This window comes from Centrocercus urophasianus, unplaced genomic scaffold (assembly GCF_019232065.1).
Source record: "Centrocercus urophasianus isolate 14NV4802_14NV808 unplaced genomic scaffold, USGS_Curo_1.0 seq_12, whole genome shotgun sequence".
NCBI lineage: Eukaryota > Metazoa > Chordata > Aves > Galliformes > Phasianidae > Centrocercus > Centrocercus urophasianus.
In genome coordinates, this window is record NW_024884364.1 from 45,273,821 (window position 1) to 45,287,429 (window position 13,609).

Here is a 13,609-nt window from a genome sequence, read left to right on the forward strand (position 1 = left end):
GAGAGGATACAAAAGAAAAAAAAAATTAAAAATCTCCCTCTAACTGTATCTATAGGGAAATAGTGATAAATAAATATTTAAATGAAAAGGAAATGGGCCATCCCACAGAAATTCAGTTAATTACATGCAGAGAAAGATACTTTGTCTGTTGTCTGTAGAAGCCATTTGTTTTCAGAAATGAAAAAAGGAAATTAAAGGGCGCATCTTAAGTTTCAAACAATATACCTTGGAGTCGATGACAGATAATGTAAAAATGTTCCTATTCTTTTGAAAGACTAAAATGCTGGTTGCAAGGGATAATAATGAACACCATTCTTTATCCAAATGATGGAAAATACTAGTCTGTTATTGTGTGTTTTTGATTTCACACTTAATATATTTTTTCACTCATAGAATAACTTTGATTTCTCAGTCTTGGCTTTGAAAAGTACATGGTTTTATTTCTTTCTTTCATGGTAATGCCTTTCTTTAATACGCTTGCCTTGTTCTGTATGTGAATACCAGCAAGGCCTATTACCAAGATGAGAAAGACAGAAGAGTAATCTTCTTGCAGTATCTCTGTACTACTTCTGCAACTTTACCTATGCAGCCTTTGTTAATCCAACTCTTGAGTCAGAGGATAAATATACTATGGATTTGTAGGCTTTCAGTGGTATGGAGAGTTTCTATCTGAAAAGTATTCATTTGTTTCCTGCATGTTGTGGGATTTTCAGACTATTTTATACTTGGTATTGTTACTTAGTATCAAATAGCTGCACCAAATGAAAACCAATGTATTTTTGGTAATGGAGGAACAGCAAGTTCTGGAGGGTTTAAAATAGATGACATTTGATACCAATAATAGCCTGGTGCAACTTAGCAGACCTGAGAAACTATTCAAAGCAAAATGGAGGGCAGTTCTATACTCCAGGCTTTCACTAACATTTATTTTGCTATTTTTGCTTTGTTTTGCTTCAAACTTTTAATTAAGATTTCTTTGGCTCTGCTGACTCATTTCTATATTGTTAAAGGCAACAGAAAAGAGGCTGCCAGGATAGCAGAAGAGATCTATGGAATAGTCCCAGGTAAAGTAAAAATATAGACATTCTTAACAGACAGACGTCTATTTGCTACATATTTATAACTTTGGGATTAAAGTCATTGAGATTCCATAAAACAAAGAGTTTGTTGCTAAGTGCATAGGGTGAATGTTTTAACCTGACGTGCCTTTCACTTCTGAGGTCTTTGCAGTGTTGGTATGTGTTGGCATGTGATAGGTGTGCAAAATTTGAGACTGCAACAGCTACCCAGCTCGAATGAGGACAACACTTGCTCAAGGCACTACAGTAGATAAAAAGATTGTTCTAGGAAGCATGGCATTCTTTGGTTTGGGGTTACGGATGGCTTTGTTATGTTTACCGACAGAATATCTAGGGAAAACTTTTGTTGTGTTGATTTCCTGAAAGAAAGCTCCAGGAGGTTATAACTAATTATTTTGTGAATTTATGTCAACAAGTCAGGCCATAAAAATGAATAAATCTGAAATGGTTTTGAAAATTATATGTTGCAGGAATATGTTGTACTTACTATGCCACTTAGCTGGTCATTTCATATTTTTGGGTTTCTTTTTCTCCCCAAGTGGTTTTGCCTCCATTGCATCACTCTTGTGCATGTGTCTATATAAAATAACATATAGATATTAGAAGTACTGGAAATGCAAATACCCGATTAAAATGACACAGTATTTTAAATTTACTACTAATGAAAGCATGTTTTCCAGCCTGAAGATTTCTTTCAGCATTGTGACATTTCAGGCCTTTATGTGACTCAGTTTTGGACACTTGCTTCCTGATGAACTGAGCTGCCACGAACAGGTACAGGAAAGTCAGTGGGATTATCTGTGGTGCAAGATGGTCACCTAAAGCACCGCTGTCCAAGAGAAATATGGCAGCAAAACATTTCTTACAGAGCGTTTATACTCAGGAATGTCTGTCTCTGGGTTATTAACTTATTCTCTAGAGTGTAAGTCCAATTATTTATTGCTGCCACTGTTTTTTCCTGGTGCATTCATACAATTGCAGTCAGATGTTGACAAACACCAGCTTTCCCTTTGTACAGGTTCTTTGCAAAGTGTCTTGAAATTGAGCAGACTACAACATATTTTTATCTGCAAGTTGCCATTTGCAAAAGCCATTAAGGATAATCTTTCAAAATACAGGACCACGTGACACTGTTGCTGGGGCACTGGATTGGGTTACAGGCAGAGTTTCACAGCGACTTCTCTTTGCAGTGTGGTGCAACAGAAGTGCTCCCAAACTTAGCTTAAAGATAAGTTATCCTTGACTTAGAAAAGACAGTGCTTTCCAACATGTCACTTACAGCCCTGGAGGGAAGAAGTGCTCTGTATGGGAACTATATTTGCCACACATTTCAGGGAGGTAGGTTGCTGTGGCTAGCATGGAAGTATGCAACAGCATGTGTTCTCATGAAGCATGTGTGTGCATACACATGCCTTCACAATGCATGTGAAAAGCGCTTACACATGCTCTACAATATGCATAGGAGTTTTAATAAGGCAATGAAGCTGTTACCTCTGAACTCTCCTGGTGGACGAGGCCCCTACTTTTTGTCATTAGCCTTCTAACTTTCTGAACTGAGCTTGCCTATTTCAGACACCAGCATGAGGAGGGAGCTGGGATTTTTTGGATGTTTTCATTCAAATCTTTCTCCATCTCTACCTGTTTCCATCATTTTGCTTAGTGAGTCCTACTTGGCCCTCAGGAGCCTGGCTGCACACTGTGCTGGCTGTCCTTCTACACCATCCTCCTGCTGTTGGAGCCCAGGGACAGCTCCTTAAGTAAATGGAGAGAAAAGTGAAAACACTATTTAAAACTGTAACGCCACCACAAGGTGAAGTACTAAGGTAATGAAAACACACTACAAGAATGCTAAGGGCTGCTGGAAACTCCTTAAAGCAATGCTGGCTTTAAACCAGAGGGTGATATAGGCCTTTTAGGTCAACCTCCTCTCCTCCTCCTGCAACTCTTTGGCAGTCTCTGGTGTACTATCTGTCCTTGGTCTGAAATCCCTAGGGACGTTCACATGCCTCTCATTGAGATTTCTTTGCCTCAAGTAACAACCGGAATGGAGATATATCACCTTTTCCTTTCTCCCTGTTGTGCTGTGTAGTGAAAATAATTAATGGGATGTGGATTTCAAGCACTATGCTTGTGGGGCTATTGTACAATAGAGCACAAATGCAAACACTGGTATTGTTTCTGTTCTCTGGCAGGTTAAATGCACTTCATCTGAGCTGGCTATAAGTATAGGTAGCAGCTAGACAGACTTATTTCGTGGCATATAAATAGATTAGAGTAAGGAAAAGAAGAAACCTGCAAGAAGAATTCTTCACAGTTCAACAGCTTAAAATGATTAAGGAAAGAAAATGAAAGCTTGGGCAGGATCTATTTTTTTCATGTCTGTTCTGAAAACTTTCAGTGAGGAGGAGGATGAAACTTGTTACCTACCTGTCTGAGCTAGAGAAGTCATTTGTGAAGTTGTCAATTTGTGAAATAAAGCAGACAGAATCATGCTAGAATTCATTTGATGGACAGAGCGTCCCAGTGTCTCTCTGCTTTGAAACCCTTAATAAAGTGAAGGGCACTGGAATATGACTTGTGACAAAAGCTCTCTAGAACAGACAGAAGCTGATATCTTTTACAACGTGAGTGCTGCAGGGCTTTGGTTGAGTCTCCAGCAGCATTAAAACTGTGATCTTTGCTGAAGTGTGTTCTTAGCTATTTTTCTAAGCTGGTGTTGAGGCGCCTTACCGAGTGGCCAACCTCCGGAGTGCTGAGCCTTCAGCTGCTCTGCTGAAATCAATTTATCTACAGTTTCGCTGCTGACACTACATTGATTTGAAACCCATTTTGCATTTCCATGTCACTGCACTTCCCTCATCCTCCCAGGGGAAATACCTGTTGCATAGCTGAATTAACTTTTATGAATTTGCTGTTTTAGGCAGCTGGGCGGACAGATCCCCTCTGCATGATGCTGCTTTCCAAGGACGCCTCCTGTCTTTGAAAACCTTGATTGCACAGGTAAAAGCCTGCAGGGTTGGGAAGCAGCATGGTTTCTATTGAATTGTATCTGAGTCAGTAAGCTGGTAACAGTCTGCAGCAGGCATAAGAAATACAGTCATATAAATAATATACCCCCATGCATGCCCTTGGACATGGATTGGCTACTTAGTTAAGATGCTGAGGACAAGCCCAGGACAAAGACTGCTATTGCTTGTAGCTGTATGATAAACAATGATGCTCGTGCTCTTTTTTCAATGATAAATTGTGCAAACTGGGCTTGGGGAGAACAAGAATAATGTATACATCATCCATTTGAAGGAGAAAAAAAAAAAACAAAACACAACAAAAAACAACACCAACAAACCAACAATAGAAATCTGTAAAAATATGCATTGCTTTATAAAACAACTATCATAATCATAACATATCTAAAAGGAGATCTGTCGGCCTCAAACTCTGTTCCAACAGCAACCACAAGTTCAGACAAAACAAAGAGAGGAGGAAAGAACTTACGAGAAAGAATAAGAAGTATGGTAAGAATATAAACAACTGTAAGGAGGTCACAGTTGTGCTTTGCCATTTTTTCTCCTTATCACCCTTATTCAAACCCAGGTCCCTAGTCTGGCAAAAGTGAGTAATTTCCTCCACCTGTTGCTGATTTCCCAATGTTCTCACTCATCTAGTTCCCTTTGTAAAGCCATTTTATACAATAAGAAGTGGTAGATCCCTTCTATCTTCATCTGTTCTGTCTTTACACCATCCTGGTCATGGCAGGCACCTGGTGTTGTGGTTTAACAGTGGAGGCCTCTGTTCTTCACTAGTTATGGTTATACATAGGAGAACTGCCAGATGTTACTGCTATACATTTTTTATTTAATCTACCCTTTGTTCTGTTCCCAAAGACATTATTTTAGGAGCAAAGAATGAGGGTCCTTGCTGATGGAATGAGATAGATGCAGTAATGTCTATGGAGTCTGAAATGGAGATGAGTCACTAGTATGGTAAAGTTCTTCACGGAGTACCATAGATATTGCCTAATAGCTATGCTATTAGCCTAAAATGAAATGGAGAGCTATAATTTAGGGTATGTATGGGACACTCAAAATCTTTACCTTTGGATTACAGTTCTTTAGATAGTGAGAAAGGCTTCTGCTCTCCAAGGGATAAATATAAGGAGCTGTTTGTGCCTTTGAGGAGATGGAGCACTGAAGTTTTAAGAAAGCTCAAGGACTCAGCAAGGCTTGATCTAGCACTGAAAGTAGCATCTTGTTTTTGAGATATACTAGTAAGAATGCATACTCGCATGAGAACAAGCTTAATGCCAACATTATTTTGCAGATAGCTATAGAAAGATCTATAACTTGGTCTCCATTTAGTAATGGAGGGGACAGCTGTTTTATCCAAGATATTGGTACTTATTCATTCATTTGCAAGGAATTATTTTAATTTGTTAAATTTATGTCTGAATAATTAATAAGAATACCTCTCTTCTTATCAGGAGCCTCTAGAAAAAATCTCTCTTGAAGGAGTGTACTCATCAGTAAGCATAAAATATCTATATAATTATAAAATGGAATAGTCTCAACATTTTAAAAAAGATTTTATCTGCTCTTATGCATTGATGTAATGTGCAGGAAAAATTTATCTACAGCCTTCACATGAACAGTGCTTTCACACTGCTGAAAAAATGATTGTTTTCCTATCACTACATTTCTATCTTGAAGTGATTACAGTGGTTGTTTTTAATGCTTATTGCAGCAGGATTGGTGACTTTTACAGTGTTATGTTGCTCACTGATATTAACGTCTACTGAAAGCCTTTGTAGCTGCGTACTAAACAGTGCACTGCTGCCATCTCGTGAGCTGCCAGCTCTATAGCACAGTGAACAGAGGGGAAATGGTCTTACGGAAGACACTCAGTCCTACTTCAAGGCCCGTTCTCACATGCGGCTGTGAAATATCGCGAGGAGATTCAGCTGCATTTTGGGGACAGCACACATGGCAGCTTCTTGGTTTCTTGCGAATAAACCTGGTGTCTGTTTCTGTGGGAAGACATACAAGAACCGTCATTTGTGGGAAATGCTGATAGTGAAGCATTGTGATTCCAATTCTTTTCTTCCAGTGTAAAACCCCTTCCAACCCAACCAATCTATGATTTTACCATTCTACAATTGTATGATTCTGTGAACTACACTGGGAACTCAATATAGTCAGTGTATGTATTTTTAGCATGGAACCCACCTAACCGAAAACTACTTTGAGATAAGCGAAATCAGATCCTAAGGGTGCCTGTTTCCCCAAAATGATGGAGCCCAAGGGTCCAACTGAATTCTGAACTATAACCATTACCAGCTACAAGGCCTGGGGATAAGCAGCAGACAGCAGTAACAGGACCCACATGCATTCCTAGCCACTACCTACCTCTCTGTCCAGGGCCCAATCACTGCTGGTGCCCCAGGATTGCCACGGAGTTTGGCCAGGCTCTCTCCTCATGCCCCATACTCTACCTTGCAGGGTTTCAATGTGAACCTGGTAACAACAGATCGAGTCTCAGCTCTTCATGAAGCCTGTCTGGGTGGCCATGTGGCCTGTGCAAAGCTGCTGCTGGAGAACGGCGCACACGTGAGTCCTGGGCTGGTGGCAATCACCCCAGGGAAAATTACATACGGGTTTTTGTTTTGTTTTGTTTTGTTTTCCCCCATAGTCATCATTAAAATTGCCTCTGGTTTTCTGAGGAATATTTTGGGAATGTCATGTAAGTAAAAATAGATGTGCTTAAATAAATGAGACAGCTTATCCATTATTGAAATAACTTCCCCAGCTGGATCTCAGGTAGGATACACATTAAAAACTGAGATACCCAAATAGGATGATATATATGAGAGCATGTTTCATTCAGCTGGGTTACACACTTTTCAAGCACTGTTCACATGGCAAGAAACTGGGCAACACTAAAACTGGAAATCAGGCTATCTTGCAGAAGAAAATACATTAATTAACTTCCTATACTGTACAACCAATTTCAGTCTCATTGAAAGATGAAGAAGAAACTTTCTGCTCAATTTTACTTGATTTTGTTATACAAGTGGCATTACCTTTTCTTAATTAGAAGGTGGCACTACCTTTTCTTAAATAGAAGAATCATCTCTGAACTGTTTGTTGCTGACCTATGAAAAACAACCTGTTCGTGGTACATAAAGTCTTTTGGTTTTCATGTTCCAATTTGATGCTTGCCTTTAAGTTCAACAAGACCTAGTGCACTTTGGCCACAACAACCCCAGGCGGCACTACAGGCTATGGGCAGAGCCTAACTCTAGCCCTTTATCTCCTATCTCTGTATGTTGTGCTGTATGCTCGCAGAACCCATTGTTCTTTGTTCATCTTGCAGAATAATAATAATAATAATAATAATAATAAATAAAGGAATGCAGATTTGCTGCATAAATTGTCTCTGAGTGTTTGCTAGGCAGACAGACCTTACAGCTGCTGCAGCACAGCACAACACAGGACTATGCTCTCCCAGTGGAGAACCACAGATGATGGCTCTTGCCAGGTATCTATATTGGATGTCAAGGAAGGAAATGCTTTCTGTCTTACACACACATATGTGCATAAACACAAACCATTTTGACCTCTTTTTCTGTTTGGGATTATGACAGTGTTTCTGTGAATATGTCCTTTGCTGGAAATGTGTTTTCAGATGAATGTATTAAACGTGAACTATATTTTCATTTAAACATCAGAGTTGTCTGAGCATGTAATGGACTTAGGCTGGTATAAAATAGGCAATACTCAGGTTTTCTGCATTAAAAAGAAATAATCTGCATTTTCTGAGCAACCCTAGGAGGGTCACTCATAACAAGCAATGATGTGGCCTTATGGCACTAAGTGCCTGGGAAAGAGAGCAGAGCTCAAAGGAGAATGTTATATGTGTTGTCTCACACTTTGAAAGCTGCAAACCAAATCAACTCTGACATTAAACGACAAGCATTCTAGTTGAGCACATGACGCATGCTGTAAGGGCGTTGCTCTTATACTGGATTGTTCTGAGCATGTCCTGCTGTTTCAGGTCAACGCAGTCACCATTGATGGGATCACTCCTCTCTTTAATGCCTGCTGCAGTGGCTCTGTGGCTTGTGTAAACATGCTGCTTGAATTTGGAGCCAAGCCACAGGTCGGGAACCACCTTGCTTCACCCATTCATGAGGCAGTCAAGAGAGGTAACAGTCTGTGAGTGAAGCTAACAGCAACTAAGTGTGCAATGCATCTCTTATTGGCTTCAAAACATTTACTTCCCCCCCAAAAAACTTATACAACACAGATAAATGTGCTTGGCTTACTCCCAGCTCTTATGCCTCATTGATTGTACTTGGGTGTATTCTGCACTGTGTCACTGCAATTAAGTGATAGTTCTCTTTTGCTGCACAGGACACCGAGAGTGCATGGAAGTTCTTCTGGCTCATGGAGTTGACATTGATGAAGAAGATGTGCACTATGGGACCCTGCTGTATGTTGCTTGCATGTACCAGAGGACAGACTGTGTCAAGAAGCTGTTGGAACTTGGTACGTCCAGAGAAGGAGCTGGGGGAGAGCTAGGGTAGTGTAAGCCATCCCAATTCCATCCAAGTTACTCCTATGTCATAAACATTTTGAAGGATTTCTGCAAGAGATTTTTGGACAGCTTGAATCTGTGAGATAATTAAAATTTCACTTGTATTCATGAAGAATACACATCCAGGGAGGTGGTGGAATCACCATCCTGGGAGATGTTGAAGAACCGTATAGATGTGGTGCTGAGGGATATGGTTAGTGGGCATGGTGAGGATGGGCTGACAGTTGGACTTAATTATTTTAGTGGGGTTCTCCAATCTTTATGATTCTTTGAAATTAGAATCTCCCTACTGGAAAATTCTAATTACAGAGATCTACCTAAGACCATTTGTATGTGAAAGTAAACCAGAGTTTTCTAAAACAATGGCAGGAAACAGAAAATATCAGCTATTATTGATGACCAAAATCAAGTCTTTTGATTATGAAAAATTAAACTGCCATGCTAAGCATTAACCTCATTTTCTTCTCAGCTAATGATGAAAACAGCAGTAAAGATGCTTGAAAAAATAATCTCTGTAGGCCCAGACACAATATATAAGATAGTGTAAATTTCTACTGTTGATGCTTGCTGGAAGTACGGCTCTGCTGCACATGGCTAGCTCAGGGCAACCATTTTGCTAGCTGTGCTCTCAAAGTTATTACAGGCACCTAAAGGGTGTTTTCCTCCCTCTAACTAAACTAACATAATCTAAGATAGATTGTTTAATACTAACAAATTTGTCATAGGTTTTGATCAGTGATCATTCAAGGCCAGGCTGGATGTGGCTCTGGGCAGCCTGGTCTAGTGGTTTGCAACCATGCACATAGCAGGTGTGTTGAGACTAAATGATCGTGGTCCTTTTCAACCCAGGCCATTCTATGATTCTATGATTCTATGATTCTATGATACTATGATTCTATGATTCTATGATTCTGTGATCATCTATTGGGTTGACAGTCTAAGAACTTCAATGGTTGACCAGCTTCGCCTGTTGTAGAGAGGACTCAGTGGACCAGTAGACACTTATACAGAGAATATTTGATCTGAGTTTTGCACTGATGTCACAGAGTTGTCACAGAGGCCTGGGTGCCACTCATCCCCTTCATTTATTGAGGCTAACAGTGGATATCCAATCTGTGTAGTGCAAAGTCAGATATTTCTTGCTTTTTCCTTGAACCAACCCTGCATTCTTCTTCTCCCAAGGAGCCAATGTCAATGCAGGGAAGCTACTAGACACTCCTCTCCATGCAGCAGCAAGGAAATCCAGTGCAGAGATAGTTGTCTTGCTGGCAGACTATGGTGCTAACCTGAAATGCAGAAATGCTGAACTCAAATGTGCCCTGGACCTTGCCATACCCAACAGCAAAGTGGAGCAGGCACTTCTACTTTGTGAAGGTAAAGGTTTCTTTTGCCTTTTCCCCTTTGCCTTTTCCCCTTTGTCGTTTCAAAGTAGAACAGTATTAATTTTTTACCTAAAGCCGTTTTCTTAATGAACTTAATCTTGTCTGTAAGTTCTCTTTTGATTTCAAGCCTGTATCACACTACACAGAAATGAGCAAGCAATCTCTGTTTTCTTGCCAGATCTGCTGCCAAATTAGAGTTTTAGTGAGCAAATTGGCTAGTTATTCTGTGCCTTTGTTTTCCATTTATCGAAGGTAAATTATTTACGAGCCAAGACTCTAAGGACTGAGGATTGAAAACTGCCATGAGAGTTTACTCACAGATATTATCACAGCTATTTTAGTATCTTATGTTCAGATAAGTACTGTGGTGCAATGACCTTCTTCCTGGAAAAAACAAAAACAAAACAAAAACAAAAAAATGCCAACAAATGTATGTTTATGGGACTGCGATCCAAGCAGAAACCAGTAATACCCTTTGCAGCTTACATGCAGGCTCTCCAATATTTCTAGTTATCTTCCCAATCTAATTGAATAAACTTCTAAGCAGAAATAAATCTAACACTTCTTGTGCTATTTTCACTTCTGCCCCATATAACCAAAACTTTGCGCATCTCCACCCCTGGAGAAGAGACATGCTTTGTTAATTCTCCCTGTCCTCTAATCTCCATGTTTCCTAGCTCAGTTGTCTCCTGCTAGCTGGTCTGTGCCCCAGGCTTCTGCCTTCCTGGTCACAGCTCACTCCCTGCCTGTGGTGAGCAATACAATTTGCATAGAAAGCCTAAGAGCTCTTGAATGGTAATTAATGTCAGTGGGGTGTATAAGCTTTGTGTTGGCCTCTGCATGCAGGTGAGTTTTATGGAGGAAGTGAAACATTGGTCCAAGATTCTTCTGTCCCTCTCTCTTTCACCACATTTCACATGGTGATTTAATTTGTCACAGAATGTCATAGAAAGGTTGTAGAATTACATGAGTTGGACAAGACCCCAAAGGATCATCTATTCTAACTCCCAGCTCCACACAGGACCACCCCAAATTCAAACCTTGTGTGTGAGAGCTTTGTCCAAACATTCCTTGACCTCTGACAATTGGAGCCATGCCCACCTCCCTTGGGTGAAGAACCTTTCCCTAACCCCCAGCAGCCCGTCCCCTGACACAGCTCCATGACATTCCCTCAGGTTCTATCATTGTCACGTTCAAAGACTTCTGGAGGACATTTGCTTCAATGCTTCTCACTTCTTGTGACTTCCGTCCCTGTGTCTGAGGTGTTCAGGCCTGAGCAAAGGCAGGTGTCTCACTTCAGTTGCCTGGTGTAATTAAGAGCTTCTGTAGATAAATAACTATGCCAGTATTAAAAATCTCCTCCCTTCCTGAACCTCTGCTTGATTTTTACTCTGAAGTTGTACCCCCATCCTCCCTCACAATCAGGTGGGCCATAGGGTCTGTCAATTACTGCTGGCTCTTCCCTTCTCAGAAGTGAAGATTTCTTTGTACCTTATATATACTCCTTCAGTCTTACTTGCAGACACTTTTCTGTATCCAACATCTACAACTCCCTCACCTCATCTGTGTTTTCCGACGTCCTTCTGTTTGAAAGAAGGGCCCTAGGGAATTCCCTTCAAGAGTTTTCTTTATTCCTCCTGACTTTTCTTCCGTGCTTATTATTTACATGTCTTCTTTTAAATGTTCATCTTCCAACCTATTATTTGATGTGAAATATAAAATGTTTCCATTTTCTTAATTGTCGTGGGAGGTGATAGCTTCTTTTCTCCCTTCAGTGATGGTAGCTCAAGTACTCTTTTCTACAAATCCTACAAATTTCTATAAATTTATTCTCTGAGGGGAATTAGCAACCAGCTTAGGTGCCTCCATTTTCCTGTAGTAAAAGCAGACTTTGGTGAATCTCCTCTGGGGCTGGGAGCTCTATCCTGTTCACCCCACTGGGGACAGCACCATGGTCTGTGGTGACATGCAAACACCCACAAAATGAGTCTGTGGACAACTTTGCTGTCAGTGGGCTCTCCAGTTTATAATAACATATTGTCACAGAGTGCAACATTTCCCTCATGGCTCAGGAAGTGCCAAACCCTGCACAAGAGCTATACGTCCTGGCACTGTCTCTAGTGCAAAATTCTATATGGAACTTTTAGTATTTGCTCAAGAGAAGATTCAGAAAAGCCTAGCTGTGCATGCAAAAAATGCTTTTAGTGTTCATAGGTTTCGAGCTGCTGAATCAGTTTTGGCAAAATAGGTCAGCAGTGTATGTTGCTCTCCTTAACTTTCAGAAAGTTGTTGTGCGGTTCTCAATTTGATTTTCAAACCTTGCTGCTGTTTGTTACCTTCTGACTTATACTGGGGATGAGGGTGCTTGCTCTTTTGTTTTTTTTCTTGTCTTCCAGGCCCTGCCAGCCTTGCCCAGCTGTGCCGATTGTGTATCAGAAAGCAACTGGGTCGATCGTGCCTATATGCGATCCATAAGCTGCACCTGCCTGAGCCGCTTGAGAACTTTCTCCTACACCGATAAGCCTGTGACTATCTTTGCACTGGAAAAGAAAGAGGAGCAAATGGTTGTGTACTCCAAAATTATTATATCAAAGTGAAAAAAATCAAAGACATCATTTACTGTCTACTCTGAGTACCAAACATGGCTGCAGATTGTGTACACTGAAGCCAAAGGAAAACATATTTTCACAGACACTGAATGGTGTGGATACAGCTCCCTCACAGTTTATTGCCACATCTATTTTTACTTAATTGAGAAGTCATAATACATGAACAACTCAATCAATGTGTTTGTAGATAGACATGCATTCATCCATCCACAGATACACACACAGGATTTCCCTGCAATTAGTGTTGTCTAATGATTATAGGTGAGTTTTTTTCCTTTGATATCTGTGCAGCTTCTTCCACTTAATTCTAAAAAGCTCACTGTCAAAATTAAGGCTGTTATTCTTCCACTAGTGTGGGAATGAAAACCTTCAGTAATTAATGTTAGGCGTATTTGTGTACTGCACATCTTTTGTCCTCTTTGACTCTGCTTTCTGAGAACTTCCCATGTTCTACTAGAGATTCCCATGCTCTACTAGATTCATAGGGACTTCCAGCAGGCTCTGGCTGTCCAGATGTCCCCTCACCTGAGCCCAGCTGCCCTCAACACTAATCCATATTCTCCTCCAAGATGAGAGTGATGTTACCAAATCAGATCTGGGGGCTTGGAGTAAGCCCACAAAATTATTTGTAAGTCTTAAAAAAAAAACCCTTGTATCTTCTAACATATATATATATATATATATATAAATATATTATATATATATATATATATAAATCTATCTTATCTGAGATCTGGCTCTGTTTGCTATATGAATAATTTTTGTTAGCTTAATTTGAGGAGAGAACAGCAAGCGTTTTCATAGGCATATAGTAGGCCAGCTTTCAGTGTCTGTCCTTTGCAAAGCTTAATGAAAACCAGAGACTGAGTTGCTTCTCCTCCTTTGAACACTTTGATGTTTCTCAAGATATGTCCTTGGACTGTAGAGCAAGAGAGGGCAAGAGAGG

At 40.3% G+C, this 13,609-nt stretch overlaps 1 protein-coding gene across 1 annotated transcript; it reads left to right on the top strand.

Annotated features, from left to right (window-relative positions):
- Positions 1–886: 886 nt before the first annotated feature.
- On the top strand, positions 887–12,866 carry ASB11 (ankyrin repeat and SOCS box containing 11). Its single transcript, XM_042810497.1, has 7 exons — positions 887–1,064; positions 4,000–4,079; positions 6,575–6,682; positions 8,130–8,280; positions 8,489–8,623; positions 9,855–10,046; positions 12,451–12,866. Exons 1-7 carry the CDS (start codon positions 887–889, stop codon positions 12,573–12,575), a joined length of 969 nt encoding a protein of 322 aa, XP_042666431.1. The 3' UTR covers positions 12,576–12,866.
- The last annotated feature ends 743 nt before the right edge of the window (positions 12,867–13,609 follow it).